General features: G+C 35.6%; 2 protein-coding genes and 1 pseudogene across 10 annotated transcripts in view; 1 reads left to right on the forward strand and 2 right to left on the reverse strand.

The window, feature by feature from the left end:
* The window catches only part of MRPS18C (mitochondrial ribosomal protein S18C), a 66,513-nt gene that overhangs the window by 2,507 nt on the left and 49,280 nt on the right, over positions 1 to 14,726 (reverse strand). For 2 of the 5 annotated variants that reach the window (XM_016156180.2, XM_016156179.2), the window contains exons 1-2: positions 2,280 to 2,505; positions 1,231 to 1,283 (exon numbers count right to left, since the gene is read on the reverse strand). In XM_016156180.2, the coding sequence (XP_016011666.2) occupies positions 1,231 to 1,283; positions 2,280 to 2,379 (153 nt within the window). In that variant the 5' untranslated portion in view covers positions 2,380 to 2,505. Of the gene's footprint in view, positions 1 to 1,230; positions 1,284 to 2,279; positions 2,506 to 5,016; positions 5,199 to 14,726 lie in introns of those variants that run through there. The other 3 variants (XM_036227781.1, XM_036227782.1, XM_036227783.1) reach the window with 2 other exon arrangements.
* On the reverse strand, positions 1,944 to 2,062 carry LOC118609047 (annotated as a pseudogene).
* HELQ (helicase, POLQ like) overlaps positions 2,605 to 14,726 on the forward strand; it is a 51,245-nt gene continuing 39,123 nt past the window's right edge. For 2 of the 5 annotated variants that reach the window (XM_016156174.2, XM_036227775.1), the window contains exons 1-7: positions 2,605 to 2,962; positions 3,984 to 4,698; positions 8,018 to 8,196; positions 8,747 to 8,947; positions 9,377 to 9,449; positions 12,705 to 12,802; positions 13,950 to 14,048. In XM_016156174.2, coding sequence (XP_016011660.2) covers positions 2,780 to 2,962; positions 3,984 to 4,698; positions 8,018 to 8,196; positions 8,747 to 8,947; positions 9,377 to 9,449; positions 12,705 to 12,802; positions 13,950 to 14,048 — 1,548 coding nt within the window. In that variant the 5' untranslated portion in view covers positions 2,605 to 2,779. Of the gene's footprint in view, positions 2,963 to 3,983; positions 4,699 to 8,017; positions 8,197 to 8,746; positions 8,948 to 9,376; positions 9,450 to 12,704; positions 12,816 to 13,949; positions 14,049 to 14,726 lie in introns of those variants that run through there. The other 3 variants (XM_036227776.1, XM_036227777.1, XM_036227778.1) reach the window with 3 other exon arrangements.

The raw sequence follows: 14,726 nt of genomic DNA on the forward strand, positions 1-14,726 counted from the left end.
TATAAGTGATTATTCAAATGTTTTTGCCCAGATTTTACGTGACTAAAAATTCTTAGCTTTAAATTAAGAAAACTTACAGCACAATGGCTATCATATGCAATGCTTAAATTAGAATCTCTAAATCAATTCCCATATTTCTGTTTAATCACTATTTTTCTGTTATAAAAAGACAATGTCCCCATGGCTCACTGTAAATGTAAGGTCCTTTGACTACAATTTTGTGGCCCCCAGACTGCTTAAAGTTTGTGGAAGCCTTTTTTTTTCTTTCTTCACTACTGCCTTTAATGTTTCTGTCACAAGCCTCCCTCCTACAATCAGTATAGGTATCTCTAGTTTAGAGATTCTTAATTTAGAAATGGCTTTGAAGTCCTTGAACCTCTGTAGTTGTATGTAATATTAGAAATGAGTGGGACAGTGTGCCTTTTTCTGAAAGAGTCCATAGCTTTCATTAGAGTCTCCATGTGGCTCATGACCTAAAAAGGAGCTCTAGTAATTTCCTTTACTCTCTTGAACTATGGTGTAAATTAGACCAACACAGATGCTCAAAGGAACTAGAGTTGTTCTTTTGTTTTTTCCCAACCCCTCAAATTTTCTTAATCCAATTTATTTTCAGCTCTCATGTATTAATTGACTATATTCCTTCCCTACACATTACTAAGTGCTTTGTATGGTCTGATTAGTGTCAAATTATCTTTACAATATAGCAAGAAAACATACTGCCCAAGTCCAATGCTAGTACTTAAAACCCATAAAAATATATCTACAGGTTAAAAGAAAGTGTATTCAATATCCTAGTATAAAACATTAATTTCGATCCCTTATTTATTAAGACACCTCCCCCCTCCCCATGATAAATGGGACAAAGATAGAATTGAATTTGAAATGGGGAAGAGAGCCAATCTGCAATCTGTAGGTAAGCTTTTTGTACAATCCCTTTGTTGGATTATCTGCAATTATTTCATCCACCAAAACTCCCTTGTCTACTTCCTAAAGCACATATCCTTAAATTTAAGATCTAGGAAGAGAAATATAGCATTACAGAAGCCATGCTTCTTGGTAGGAATCTAGGAATTCTCTCCAAAACTCAAGTGACTACTCCTCAATGAATTACAATTTCACACTCAGACTACTGATTACTGTTCTGTCTTCCAGCTGAATTCTATTCAAATAGCTAAATATAAGAATTTGGTCATATCTGCAAATGTCTTATAAAAAGAAAGAAAATCTTACCAGGTCTTCATTGCTGGCAACCTGTTTATATTGTGAACAACTTCTCCACAGCACTGCAATTAAACAACATACCAATTCTTTTTGTTAAGTGAGTAGCTAAATAAAGTGTTTTTTTTTTTTTTTATGGAGACAAGATGAATCAAGGGACACAATATAAATGACAGGTTTTATATTCATCATACAATGACTGGATAAAAACCTTTCGATTAACACAAAGACACTATGGATGGGCCTTTGGGGGCTTTGGAAAAGGGGCATATATACCCTTTCGCCACCCATAGAACCTCTCACCTTCTCTATTCCGAAAATTAATTTTCCCTTAACTCCAGGTTTAGAGACAGATTTTTAATGTGAATACTTAGGGGAGAAGCAACGGAAAGGCACTGCACGAAAGGGAAAATGAGTAACAGACCCCTTACAGAGAGTATTGACAGAAGTGCACGAGATAAATGTACAGAAATGATATTTGAGGGCCTATGTCACAATTTCACCCTGATCTGGGACCTCAGACATCTGTAATTTGTTGCTGGATACTAAGTTCACCTGGAGACCTTAGGCAAGTCCCCCCCTGCCTCTTTTTTGATAATCACCCATTAGTTTTGTTTTTAGTTTAGTTTTTTTTTTTTTTCAGATGCAGCAACCCTTGGTTGACCTCAAAGAGTGTAAGGATCTTGTCAGCTTACAATCTTTTATTTTATTATTATTATTTTTAAAGCCTATAGCACCTGGTCTTTCTAGGTGGTCTCCCATCCAAGTACTAACCAGGCTCGACACTGCTTAGCTTCCGCGATCAGAGTGGATCGGGCATTTTCAGGGTAGCATGGCCATAGACTTTTTTTTTTTTTTTTAAGTGTGCTGGAAAACATCTCACGTCCCCTTCAGTTTTAAAATTCTAGTCATGGGCCATTACAGATTCCCCCCTCTCTTGGATAAAGTCTTAAATCGCCAAGAAACCCGCGCCGTTTAGCTAACAGTGGCGACTCTACCGACCTTAAGACTAAGGCAACAGCTGCAATGCTACAAGGGAACATAGGATATGGAGACTTTACCCGCCCGAGTTCCGGGATTTGGGAGGCAGACAGCAGCCGTTACAAAGTGGATCAACTTTCTTCTCCCTAGACCACTGCAAACATCAACCACTGCAGCCATGGTTCTTCGTTCCTCCTCCTTCTTTCCTCTTCATAAATCGTCCTCACAGTCTTTTCCGGTGTTCTTCCCCTGTTACCCCGAGTCCTCCACGTAAAGGTTCCGCTAGCAAAGCCTAGGGCCGGTGGCGGAGAGGGGGAGTGGGCGGGATTTTCAGCGCGCCTGCGCAGCACCTTTACGTTCTCGCGCTCACCGCGTCGCAAACGCGCGACATTCTGATTGAATGAGAAAGCGGGCGCCCTTGCCTGTGCCTCCGCTTCCGCTCTGAGGACTATTAATTCTTGGTCTTTCCCAAGGGTGGCTGTAGGGGTGTGCAAGCATTACTTGTTTTGCTACCGGCGCGCCTTGTCTTCCATTCACTGGGGTTTGGACGAAGTTTGGGGAAGGGCCCTAGGCCCCTTCCATGGATGAATGTGGTTCGCGCATCCGCCGGCGTGTGTCTGTCCGCAAAAGGAACCGTCCTAGCCTAGAGACCACTTTTGCCACCCCCACTGCGGCCGAGCTCAAGCCCAGCAATGAGGAGAAGGAGGAGGAGGAGAAGGCTGGGAGTCGGCGGCGGAAAACTGTGGGCGTGCAACCTCTTGAGGTACAGCCAGATCAGCTCTCGAAGTCCCCCGAGTTCCTCATCCCATTTCCCGCGTTTGGGGCGATGATACAACCCAAGCCTCCTACTGCGCATACCCACTGAAAGAGTAGGAGTGGGAGGCCAGTTACAGAAGGCTCGCAACTTGAAACCACAAAATTTTGGCATTTCCCTTCTCGGGTGCAAACGTTTGACCAATTATCTACTAGTCTTAGTGTGCTTACCTTGGCATTGTTATTGCTGTTAATTATCACTTGTAAAGTATTGTCTTGTTATTCTCGTTTTTATATAATGAAACGTAGACCCCCGAGACGGAAAAGATACACACACAGCAAGTAAGTGGGATGACTGAGAGGCAAAGTCAGACTTCGAGGTTACTGCTGTACTGATAAAATCTATTGGTTGCACATGTATATGTGCTGAGTGCTTTAAGCTATTTACATTATCTAGATTTTACAGTAGGAATTAGGCCCTGAGAAGTTAAGAAACTACACTTATGATTCCAATTCCTGTATTTTTAGTCACTGCACTATATTATTATATCCAAATGTACATCCCTTCTGTTTAGTAGACCACCCTAAAACTCTCCCTCTCAATTTCAAATTCCTAGGGACAGAATCGTCTTAGTGCCCAGTAGTACAAGCATAATTTTGTTACTGGCCACACCCTGTAGATTGGAGTCTAGGTAGGGAAGGATAGTGCAGTTATCAGAACTTTCAGTGAGGTGACATCCCAATAGATGTCTGTAAGTCCAGCTACCTCTTTAAGAATTTAGCACTGGCTTAAGAATTAGGTTCCCAGCATCACCATATGCTAGGAGTGCAGGATAAGCAAGTCGCCTACCCTCCCTGGCCCTCCATTTCTTCATCTGTAAAATGGGGATGATAATATCACAGGGTGATTTACATTTAGGTCTATGAGCTGTGTGTGGCCATTTAATTATATACCTGGCACAATCCTAGGCTGAAACTTTTATTCTTAATAAAGCTAAAATTGACCATAAATATTTTTGCTTTCTTTCCAGAATGATGATAGTGAAGAGGACATGTTTGGTGACTATGATAGCTATTCTGAAAACTCTTTCTTAGCTCAAGTTGATGACCTGGAACAAAAATACGTGCAACTTCCTGAAAATAGGAAACATGATACAGACCTTGCCACTGAAGATCTTTGTTCAGAAAGCATCAAACATAACAAAATTAACATTACCACTGTAGGCAGCTTTACTGAATTAAAAATGGAGGAGCACACAAAGAACCAGAGTGGTCATGAAGATGTCTCTATTGAACTTGGAGCTGATCTGTTGTATGAATTGCCTTCTTCACAGGTTTTATACTTTGGAAATTTGCAGAACTCTTCAAATGATTTTGGGGATCAGTCTAGTAAAGAGAGGGATTGCGACTCCACCTCTCATAAGACTGTGAATGAGGAATTGCCCAATAATAATGTAGAGCAACCCCAGCAAATCGACGCCTTTTCTAATGGCAAAACCAGTTCAGACGTGAATAGGAGGAAAAGTCTTAAAGATCATCTAAAAAGTGCCATGACTGGAAATGCCAAGGCCCAAACACCAATGTTTTCTAGGACTAAACAGCTCAAAGAATCTCGCCTATCTGAAGAAATTAATGTTGCTAAGAAAACAATTGAGTCATCATCAGATGACCTTGGACCTTTTTATTCATTACCCAGTAAAGTGAGAGACCTTTATGTTCAGTTCAAGGGAATTGAAAAATTATATGGTAATGCTTTTTGCTGGAAAGGGAAAAAAATTGCCATCATTACCATAGTATTAGTGCAAATCTATAGGAAGCAGACACTTACATTGTCATATAGCTCATCTTAAAATGTCAGCTCTCTTTCAACCTATCCCTGTCCTGCTAATACTGAACCTCTTTCCTTCCCTTTGTGGTCACAATTCTCAAACCAGTTATCCTGGTGTCTCCCTGTCTTCATTCAACCTCAGATAATTTCCAACCCACTCTCACTTAAGATAAAATGACCCAGGTGTGTAAACCCAATGATACTTTTAGTTCTTACATGACTTCTTAATAGCTTACCTGACACAATTGACCAGACCCCTTTTGAAACACTTGTTTCTTGACTTCTTGACATTCCACTCCTGGTTTTTTCTCTGATTGTTTAGCTGCTACTCAGTTTTTTAGTTGGTGTTTCCTTAGCTGGCTGGCTTTCTTTTCTACCAAAACTTAGTTGTTGAAATTCTTTTGACTACTGAGATGACCTGAGTGAAAGAAGTCAGTATTAGTAATACCACTAAATAAATATCTTTAAAGGTAGCTGAAGATTTAAGTGCAAAGAATACTGATAATGTATCATGTGATGTTTTTCAAAAATCCTGGTTTCTTGCATATATTTCAAATATGTGTCATTTTAGACAAAAATGGACAGTTGCTGAAGATGAGCATATCAATCATTTCATAAGTATTTCTGAAACTTTTCTTAGTATCTTAGGAACCATATGAAAATATGGGTTCTCATCTCGGAGAAGACAGATTGGAGAAGTAGAACTACAGGAAACAGTCTAAGACAAGACAAGTGTCTAATATGTTCTAAATTGTGAGGTTTGTAGTTTAAGAGCTAATGGTGTATATTGCTCTTGAAGTAGATGTTAACCTCCTGCCCTTTGCTTTTCTCCTAGCATCTTGTTTTTATTTTAATCTGCATCTCCTACCAGAATGAATATCCTGAGGAGAGGGCTCTAACTCATCTTTTTATTATGTAACTAGCTCTGTGCCTGGTGCTCTCTGGTAGGTTCTCAACTGCTGGGGTTGTCAGCTGAGGTATGAATTCTGGCCCCGTCACTTAAACACAAGTTTAGCAATCTGAGCCTTAGTTCCCGATCTCTTAAAAAGGAATGATGATGATGATGATGGTGATGATGATGATGATGATAATAATAGTTTTCTTGCAAGTTATATGTCAAGGACATACTAAATTAGACTTTATATTAGTAGCTTTGAAGTATGAACTTTGGTAAATAACAATTTTCTAAATCTTTTTGTAAATCTTGCTTAATGACATGAACAATTTTAAAACAATTATGTGTGCTATTCTTCATTGAATTAAAGCATGACTTTCAAAGTGCAGTTTTTGGACCCCAGCATCAGCATCACCTGAACACTTGTTGAAATGTGCATCCTCAGGCCCCACCCCAACCTACTGAATCAGAACCTCTGGGGACGGCGGGGGGGACTAGCAATCTGCTTTCACAAGCCCTCTAGGGAATTCCGATGTGCCAAAGGTTTGAAAACCACTAAGCTAGAGAACCTCAACTTTATACTGTTATTTTTGCTTTGCTATAGTAGAATTAAATATTTAATGTGTTTTATTTAAATAATGAGAACTAAGTTAATTTGCTTTTTTTAATGTTTGACGATAAACGATATTTTTAAATATTTGTTATTTTAGTCATTTTATACTTTAAAAATCTGAGTTAGATAAAATGTACATAAGGCCAGGTATTTTTACATAAATATCTGCAGTTTGATAACTAATAGGTGATACCAGTCTGGAGTATTTTTAAATATTTAAATATTAAATTTAAGGATTTAAGTATTTTTGACATTTTTAAGATCTTTTTTCTGAAATATTTTTTTAAAAAACTACATAGTTATTTACAAAAATTTGAGACTCACCAAAAAAGCACAATAAGTCACTTGTAACTGTCATTCATGTATAACAATTTTAATACCTTTGTAATATATCCTGTTAATCATTTTTTAATTTTTTGCGAAAACATGCAAAATATTCGAGCCCAACTTTTCTATGCATATATTGTTTTCTAAAACTGGGTTTATACTATCCAACACACATTTATAATCTGCTTTTTTCATTTAACTGTATTGAGCATAAATCTACTCCTTCATTTTCAAGCTGCAGAGAATTACATCATATGACTGTGCAAAAATGTATTCAACCTTTATCCCCCCGATGGCTCTTTGTTATATATAAACAATGCCATGATGAACATCTTGCACATAATCTTTCTGTGTCTTTGCTTTTATTTCAATGTGTAGATCAAAGATAATGTGCAATTTTATTTTTGATACTTCTAGAATGCTTCCCCAAAAAATTATAGCAGTTTATGCTCTCATAAACCATACACAGGGAATGCCTATTTGTCTCTACTCTTGTCAGCTCTGGATTTTACATGTGTAGACCTTTTTTTTTTTTCCTAATTATTTTATTTGTTTTGCCAACCCATAGGTAACAGTTAAGCATCTTTTCATGTGTTATTAGCTATTGCATTTCTCCCTGCAGTGATATATCTTGCCACATCTTTCGCCCATTTTTCTAGTGATAAAATACTGGTGCATGTTTCACAGACTTCTGGTGATCCAGGTTGTGAAATTATTCTTCAAGTAGTTATACTAGTTTTTATGCCATGTTTTGGATCGGATGTGATGCCATTCATGAATTCCATCTTGCTAAACTGTGGAAACCCTAGATATGCCAGTTAATAATCCTAGTTTTTTATGGTTTAAACTATCAATCAGTTTAATATGGTATTAAGTCCATTAAAAATTCAGCTCCCCTATGAAAGCTAGTTGAATAGTCTTTCTTGGTTTGTAAAAAATCTCATATGTTTTTTCCCTTCTCCCCTATTTTTCTGTAAGATAGTGTTTTGAGGAATGAGAAAGCAAAGCTTCACAATCTCCTTGCAGAGTGTAAGAGGAAGGCCTTAAAATTCACACAGATCTTTGTGCTGTCCTGTAGCTCCTCTGTTGACCCAGATGATGCCTCTTGTCCAGCAGGCACTGCCTGCCCTTTTGGGATCTTAAACCTAAGTCTGCAACTGGCAAGTAGGTGTGCTAGTTGCCCACCCCGCTGAACAGATCTGAGTTAGAATTAGACTCTTCATTGGTTGTGCACATCACACATTGGGGATTTTTGACATTTAATATTGATATGTGATTACATTTATCATTATAAGAAGATAACTACACAGGGTGAGATTTGATTTTTCCTTCATAGAAAACTTGATTTGAGATTGAAATTATAGAGGGGAAAATAATGCTTGTCGTTTTTTTAATTCCACAGAATGGCAACATACTTGTTTAACACTGAATTCTGTGCAAGAAAGAAAAAATTTAATATATTCCTTGCCAACAAGTGGTGGAAAGACCCTGGTAGCTGAGATTTTAATGCTACAAGAACTACTTTGCCGGCGCAAAGATGTTTTAATGATCCTACCATATGTGGCAATTGTCCAAGAAAAGGTATGTTTTTTTTTTTAACAAGTGATATTTGCTAATGTTATTTTGGCATTAAGATATGAAAAGTAGCATAAATACAACTTTTTATTGACTGAGAAGAGGTACCTCTAATAATGATGAAGAATTAACATTTTTAGAATGTGCAAAAGCAGTATGGAGCACTTAACTGAAAATCTCTTCTGATACTAATCATTTTTTGCAGAAAGAATTATTTTTCTAAACTAGTGGATTAAACTCTGTTATTAATGTCTACTGATTTTAGCTTGCTTTGAATTACATCATCAAAATAAATGAGTTATACTGATCTTTTTATATTAGAGGAGACCGTTGAAATTTATTTTCTCATATACTATCTAGTTTAAAAGTTCATTTTGTAAAGAGCAACACATTAAGTATGACATTTCTTAGTTATATATGTCTTATCTGTGACCATATTCCCCTTGATTGATATTAAACACAATTTTAGATTTTTTAAAGCTCTGTGTGTACTTTAATAATTAGAGTTCTTATTTACCTGGGTTTTTTTGTTTGTTTATTTTAACTAATATTCTAGATTTCAGGTTTGTCAAGTTTTGGTATAGAATTGGGTTTCTTTGTTGAAGAATATGCCGGAAGCAAAGGAAAATTTCCTCCAATTAAAAGAAGGGAAAAGAAATCACTATATATTGCTACTATTGAAAAAGGACATGGTCTGGTCAACTCCTTGATTGAAACTGGAAGAATTAGTAGCCTGGGTCTGGTTGTTGTGGATGAGGTAGGTTACTGCTTTTATAACTTATCAACATTTTTATTATACTAACATTTATTATTATGTGGATCTGCTTAGTACTTTTACGAGAATAAATGATATATTTTAATGCATAGAAGATACAGATGAAACATTTTATGCTTGATAATATTCAATTTAGTTTTGTATCAAGTGTTTCTTGAATAGAAAATATATTTGTATGTATATTCAATTTTGTAACAGGACTTAATGAATTCCATATGTGTCAAGATGTCGCCCCCAAACCTCATTACCTTAAAATACCAGTAAAATAATACATATATACTCTAGTTGCGATATCCAAAATACTTAAGTTATAAAGACTACTGCTTTTCATATAAATATATGCATGTTCTATATAAGCATTATATGCAGATTTACTTTCCTCCCCCTTTTTTTTTTTGTAAAAAACTCTAGTTGCACATGATTGGTGAAGGAAGCCGTGGGGCTGTACTAGAAATGACCCTAGCAAAACTCCTCTACACTAGCAGTAAGTATTTTTTTCAAATGTGGTCACTAATTGATTTTTAATAAAGTGGCCTATAAAAGACTTGATTTATCATAACTAGCTAGATTGTGTAACCTAGGGTAAGATACTTAATCTTTCTACTTTAGATTTTTATTTTAAGGTAACCTTTTAAATTTTTGTTAGAAGAATACATGAATGAGGATAATTGTGAAGATAAGTGAAATTAACATTTGAGGATGTCCCTGTCATTATCTTTCACTTACTTGCTGTGTGTGCTTAGGCAGGTGACTCAACCTTTCTGTTTCTTCATCTATAAAATAGAGATAATAATGATACTGACCTGATGGGATTGTTGTGAGGATTATATGAGTTAACACATGTGAAATATTCAGCAATGCCTACTACATAGCACTCAATAAGTTTGCTGCTGCTGCCTCCATCAGTATCATCATCATCATCACCATATTAATAATGCAGTATATTCAAGTAGTTATTTTAAATAACTATTTTGCAACACGAGATATTCTTTAAATGTACATGAACTATTAATCCTAGATGCCTTCTCTACTATTTAATAATATGCTATTGCAATAACTTAGCTTATATATGCAAAAATTATTCATTATAAAGGTCAAATCTTAGCAATTATTTTTTAAATTTTAATAGCAATGGTATATGGACATATTTTAGCACTTTATAATCATTCATTCAAAAAACATTTATTGAGTGTGCGCCGGGCACTACTTTAAGTGCTAAGGATACAACAGTGAATAAAAGAAAGTCTCTGCCTTCATTAAACACATTTTAACACAAGTGAACAGACAATAAGCAGATAACCAAGAAGACATATACTGTGTCAGATGGTGACAAGTTCTATGGAAAAATATAGAGAAAGAGAGGAGAAAGATCACCTACTCATCAAATCCAGTGTACACTGATTATTCTTGTCTCAACTTTTCTTCAGCATTTAACCGTTTATCATTATTTATCTATTCATTCATTCATTCATTCATTCATTTTTATGGTGACATTGGTTAACAAAATCCAGTACATTTCAGCTGTACACTTTAACAATAAGGCATATATATATTTACACTGTGTGTTCACCTCCCATAGTTAGATTTCTTTCTGTCACCTCATATTTGACCACCTTTACCCAATCTACATCCTCCCTCCCCTCACTCCCTACCGTCTGGTAACCACTAGTCTATAGCCCATGTCCAAGAGTCTCTGTTTGTTTCTCCTGTTCATTTGTTGCTTTTAGGTTTATATCTCACATGTAAGTGATATCATGTGATTTTCAACTTCTGTCTGGCTTATTTCGCTTAGCATGATTATCTCAAGGTCCATCCATGTGGTCACAAATGGCAGAATTTCATCTCTTCTTATGGCTGAGGAATATTCCATTGTATATATGTACCACAGCTTCTTTAGCCAATCATCTATCGTAAGACACTTCGGTTGCTTCCATGTCTTGGCCACTGTGAATAATTTTATTCTTGTCTCAACTTTTCTTCAGCATTTGACTATTTATCATTCTTTTTTCCTTTGTGTACTGCAACATCATTTTCTCATGGTTTCCCTACTCTCTCTCTGTGTAAGAGAGATCATATGTTAACATGGAAAAATAGCATACTTATTGAGGACAGACTCTGGAACTAGATTCAAATTTTAGCTTACTTCTAACCCCATACATGACCTTGAGCAAGTAGTGATAACTGTGCCTCTCTTTCCTTACACCTCAAAAATGGATGATAGTAATAGAACCTTCCTCACTGAATTGCTGTGAAGATGGCATAAGTTAATATTTATAAAGCATCTAACAGAGTACCTACACATAATGGAGATGTGTTTGCTATTACTGTATACTTATTCATCTTTCTACAGTAGTGCCTTACACTTAATATTTTTAAATGAAATGAGTATCCTAGTTTTTCCTTCCTGTTCTCCTTTGTGACAACTTGTTCTACGCATGTTTATCATGTACATTGGTGTTACCATAGAGTCATCTTAGTCTCTTCTCTTGTTTCCTACTTCTCTTATTTCTGCTAATTCTCATCCACACTCAGGATATCAAATGCTTCCTATGTGCTAATGGCTCCCAATCTGTATTTCCAGCTTATAGTTCCCTTCTGAGTGATATCATTTCTGCCAACTGGACACTCCTACTTTAATATCCTGTGAACAGCTGAGATTCACATCCAAGTCTATTTTTACAAACCCATTCTTCAGTCTGAATTCCCTGCCACCGCCTGCTAGCCAGCCAAGCCAGAATCTTAAAATCCTCGCTCTTACACATTCTGTTGGCAAGCAAACCCTATCTGGTCTACCTTATAAATACATTTTTTAATTCTCTCCCTCCTGTCCCTCATGCTACTAAATCTTCAGATTAATACCTCATCCTTTCTTATCTAGATTACCACAGAGATCAACACGGTTTTTTGTCTGCCTTCAGTCTTGATCACACTGCTCTCTCCTCACCAAATCTGTCTTTAGAGCTATTAGAACATGTCACAAATGCAAATCCCCTATTTATAGCCCTTCCATAGCTTCTCTTTGTTTCTGCATAAATCCCAATTTTCTGAGGACAGCCTTTCTTTATTTGGCCACGCATTCACCTCTTCAGCTTCATAGTCCACCTTTATGGAGTGGGAAGGGACAATGCTTATTCCTCTTTCAAATAACATCTTGAATGATAAAATTTCAAGATTAAAGATAACAGCAACGAAAAAGTACTGGCCAAGAATGCTTCTTTGTTTTTTGATAGCTAAGTGGAAGCAGCAGTTTTGTACTGCCCATGATGTGATGCAGCTTCATGAGTTTCACACCATCTTTATTTTAAAATAAAGAAAAGTTAACCTGATAGCAAGATTCCATAAAGAATTTTTCATGTGACAGAGTTCTGAACTCATTCAGCCCTACATCCTACATTCTCCATCTGCATATGACTGTACTCATAAAAACTGTTGTAGTTCTTCGTAAAGATAGCAACAACTATGTATACATTCATTATTCTTTAGAAGTCTTAATAAAGATCTTATTTCTTGCTAAGTTTGAAATTTTATAAAATTCTAAATAGTAACTTTCAGAATATGAGAAATATTTTATTCTTTAATTGCCAGATAAATACTCTGATAATATATTTATATTTTTCTTACCCAACCCCACCCCTTTAACAAATCATTCTGGAAGAATTTAGAACAGAAAAAGGTTGCTAAAAATTGTTATTATGGTATATTAAGTAATTTTCTCAATACTTTGGATTTCTTCTTGTAGAAACAACTCAAATTATTGGTATGAGTGCAACATTGAACAATGTTGAAGACCTACAAGAGTTCCTTCAAGCAGAATATTACACCAGTCAGTTCAGACCAGTATGTGCCTGAGGTTTGGACTGTATCGATTCATTGTGTATCATTTTACTTAGAAACAAAAGTAATAAATGTACCATATAAAAAAATTTTAGAAAGTAGCACAGGGCCATAATTCCATTTACCATGGCTATATGCTAATAAGTTTGAGTTTGAACGTGAACTCTGTGGGGTCAGAGAACTTGGCTTGGGTCATAGGTCATAGCTGTATCTGTAGCACCTGAAACAGTGCCTGGCCCATGGGCTTTCAATAAATATTTATTGAATGAAATTTTCCAGATCCATTCTATTTTTCCATTTCTTATTCTCTGAGATAAAAATTTTCATTTGTCAAAATTTAGTGATTTATGTTTTGATTTATTGGCACATTAAAAATGTTATCTCAAAAGTTAAAATATTTATACTTTGGTATTTATAATGCTTCTTAAACATGTTTAGACTTCACATGGATTTAAATTTAAACTTCCCAATAATAGCAGTCCCAAAATTCTTGAAGAAAGTAAATAATGTATCTCTCTGCAGTACTAATGTGCATGTTCTGTCCCTAAATGGATTTTCAGAAAATGACTTTTGAAAATTACCAAATTTTAATTTGAAAGTTGATGTTTGTACATTTGCACATATGAACATTTTCAAGGATACTTTCTGACCTTAATTGTCAAATTAGATGCCGTTCTTTTAAAATGCAATGAGCTATGTTCACAAACAGTTTTAGTCTATAAATACTTAAATTAAAAATAATATATATGGCGGTACTTAGAATGAAAACTGATGACTAATAAAACAAATATTTTAGATCTTGAGGAATAATACAAATAACTCCTTAATAAGAGATAAAAAGTGTGAACACGTAACTCATTTGCACTTCTTGTGAAAAATAAGAAAGTGTATGGTTTCCATTTTGATATGTGGCTATTCAATTCAGAAGTGTTTTTTGGGGATATTAACCCCTATTTTCATTTAAGGAGGGAAAGAGACTTAAAAAGAGAAATGGTAAAGAAAATACTTTTAAGTTAAAGCATGTTTTACATACCTTAGAAAAGCTAAAATTTTGGGGTAGGTATGCTTTATAACATGTTTTATAAAATATATAATTCTCAAAAAAGGAACTTAAATGTGTTGTTAATTGCAAATATACTTTTAATCCAAGGTCGAATTAAAAGAATATCTTAAAATAAATGATTCTATATGCGAAGTTGACAGCAAAGCTGAGAATGGCATGACTTTTTCACGTCTCCTTAATTATAAGGTAACATTAATAACCCTTGAACCTGAGGCTCCCAGACTTTGTGCCCAAATACCCTGGGGGTACCACAGAAGAGTCACATGGATACCATGAAATAGTTTAGATTTTTGAAAGAAACCTGTAATGCCTGACATCTGTTAGATACCATACAAACTGCTGGTTCTAGGTAGGTAGTTTCCAGTTTCAACATTAGATCATACAACATACCTTTCTATGATATCATACCTTTGTGAAGTTGGGTATTTTTGCATTTATTGTAAGCAGATAGCATGTGAAATCAATATGGGACAGGAAATGAGAGTAGCTACATCCAATCTAATTCTAGAGTTTGAAAGACTACATTGCCCAGTTGTGGGCACATCCCATTAATGGTCTGTTGTGGTTATTTAAGAATGAAATAAATATATTTTTTATTCAATTAATGTATATTATGTAGACAGCTACTATGTTGTGAGGTAATGTATACTCGTTAAGTTTTTAGACCTAACTCCCCAATAAACAAAACTGTTAGATCTTTTGACCTTGAGGCTCCATGAACCAAGAAAATTTGGAGACCACTCTCTTAGACATTTATTCATTTATCGATAACAGCAAAAATGAATATTTGTGGGCTATGTATTCAGATATTGGAGTATGAAAATGTTTAATGTCCACCACGCTAGTGTTCTATGACATATGAAG

This window comes from Rousettus aegyptiacus, unplaced genomic scaffold, assembly GCF_014176215.1.
Source record: "Rousettus aegyptiacus isolate mRouAeg1 unplaced genomic scaffold, mRouAeg1.p scaffold_m13_p_10, whole genome shotgun sequence".
NCBI classification, from domain to species: domain Eukaryota; kingdom Metazoa; phylum Chordata; class Mammalia; order Chiroptera; family Pteropodidae; genus Rousettus; species Rousettus aegyptiacus.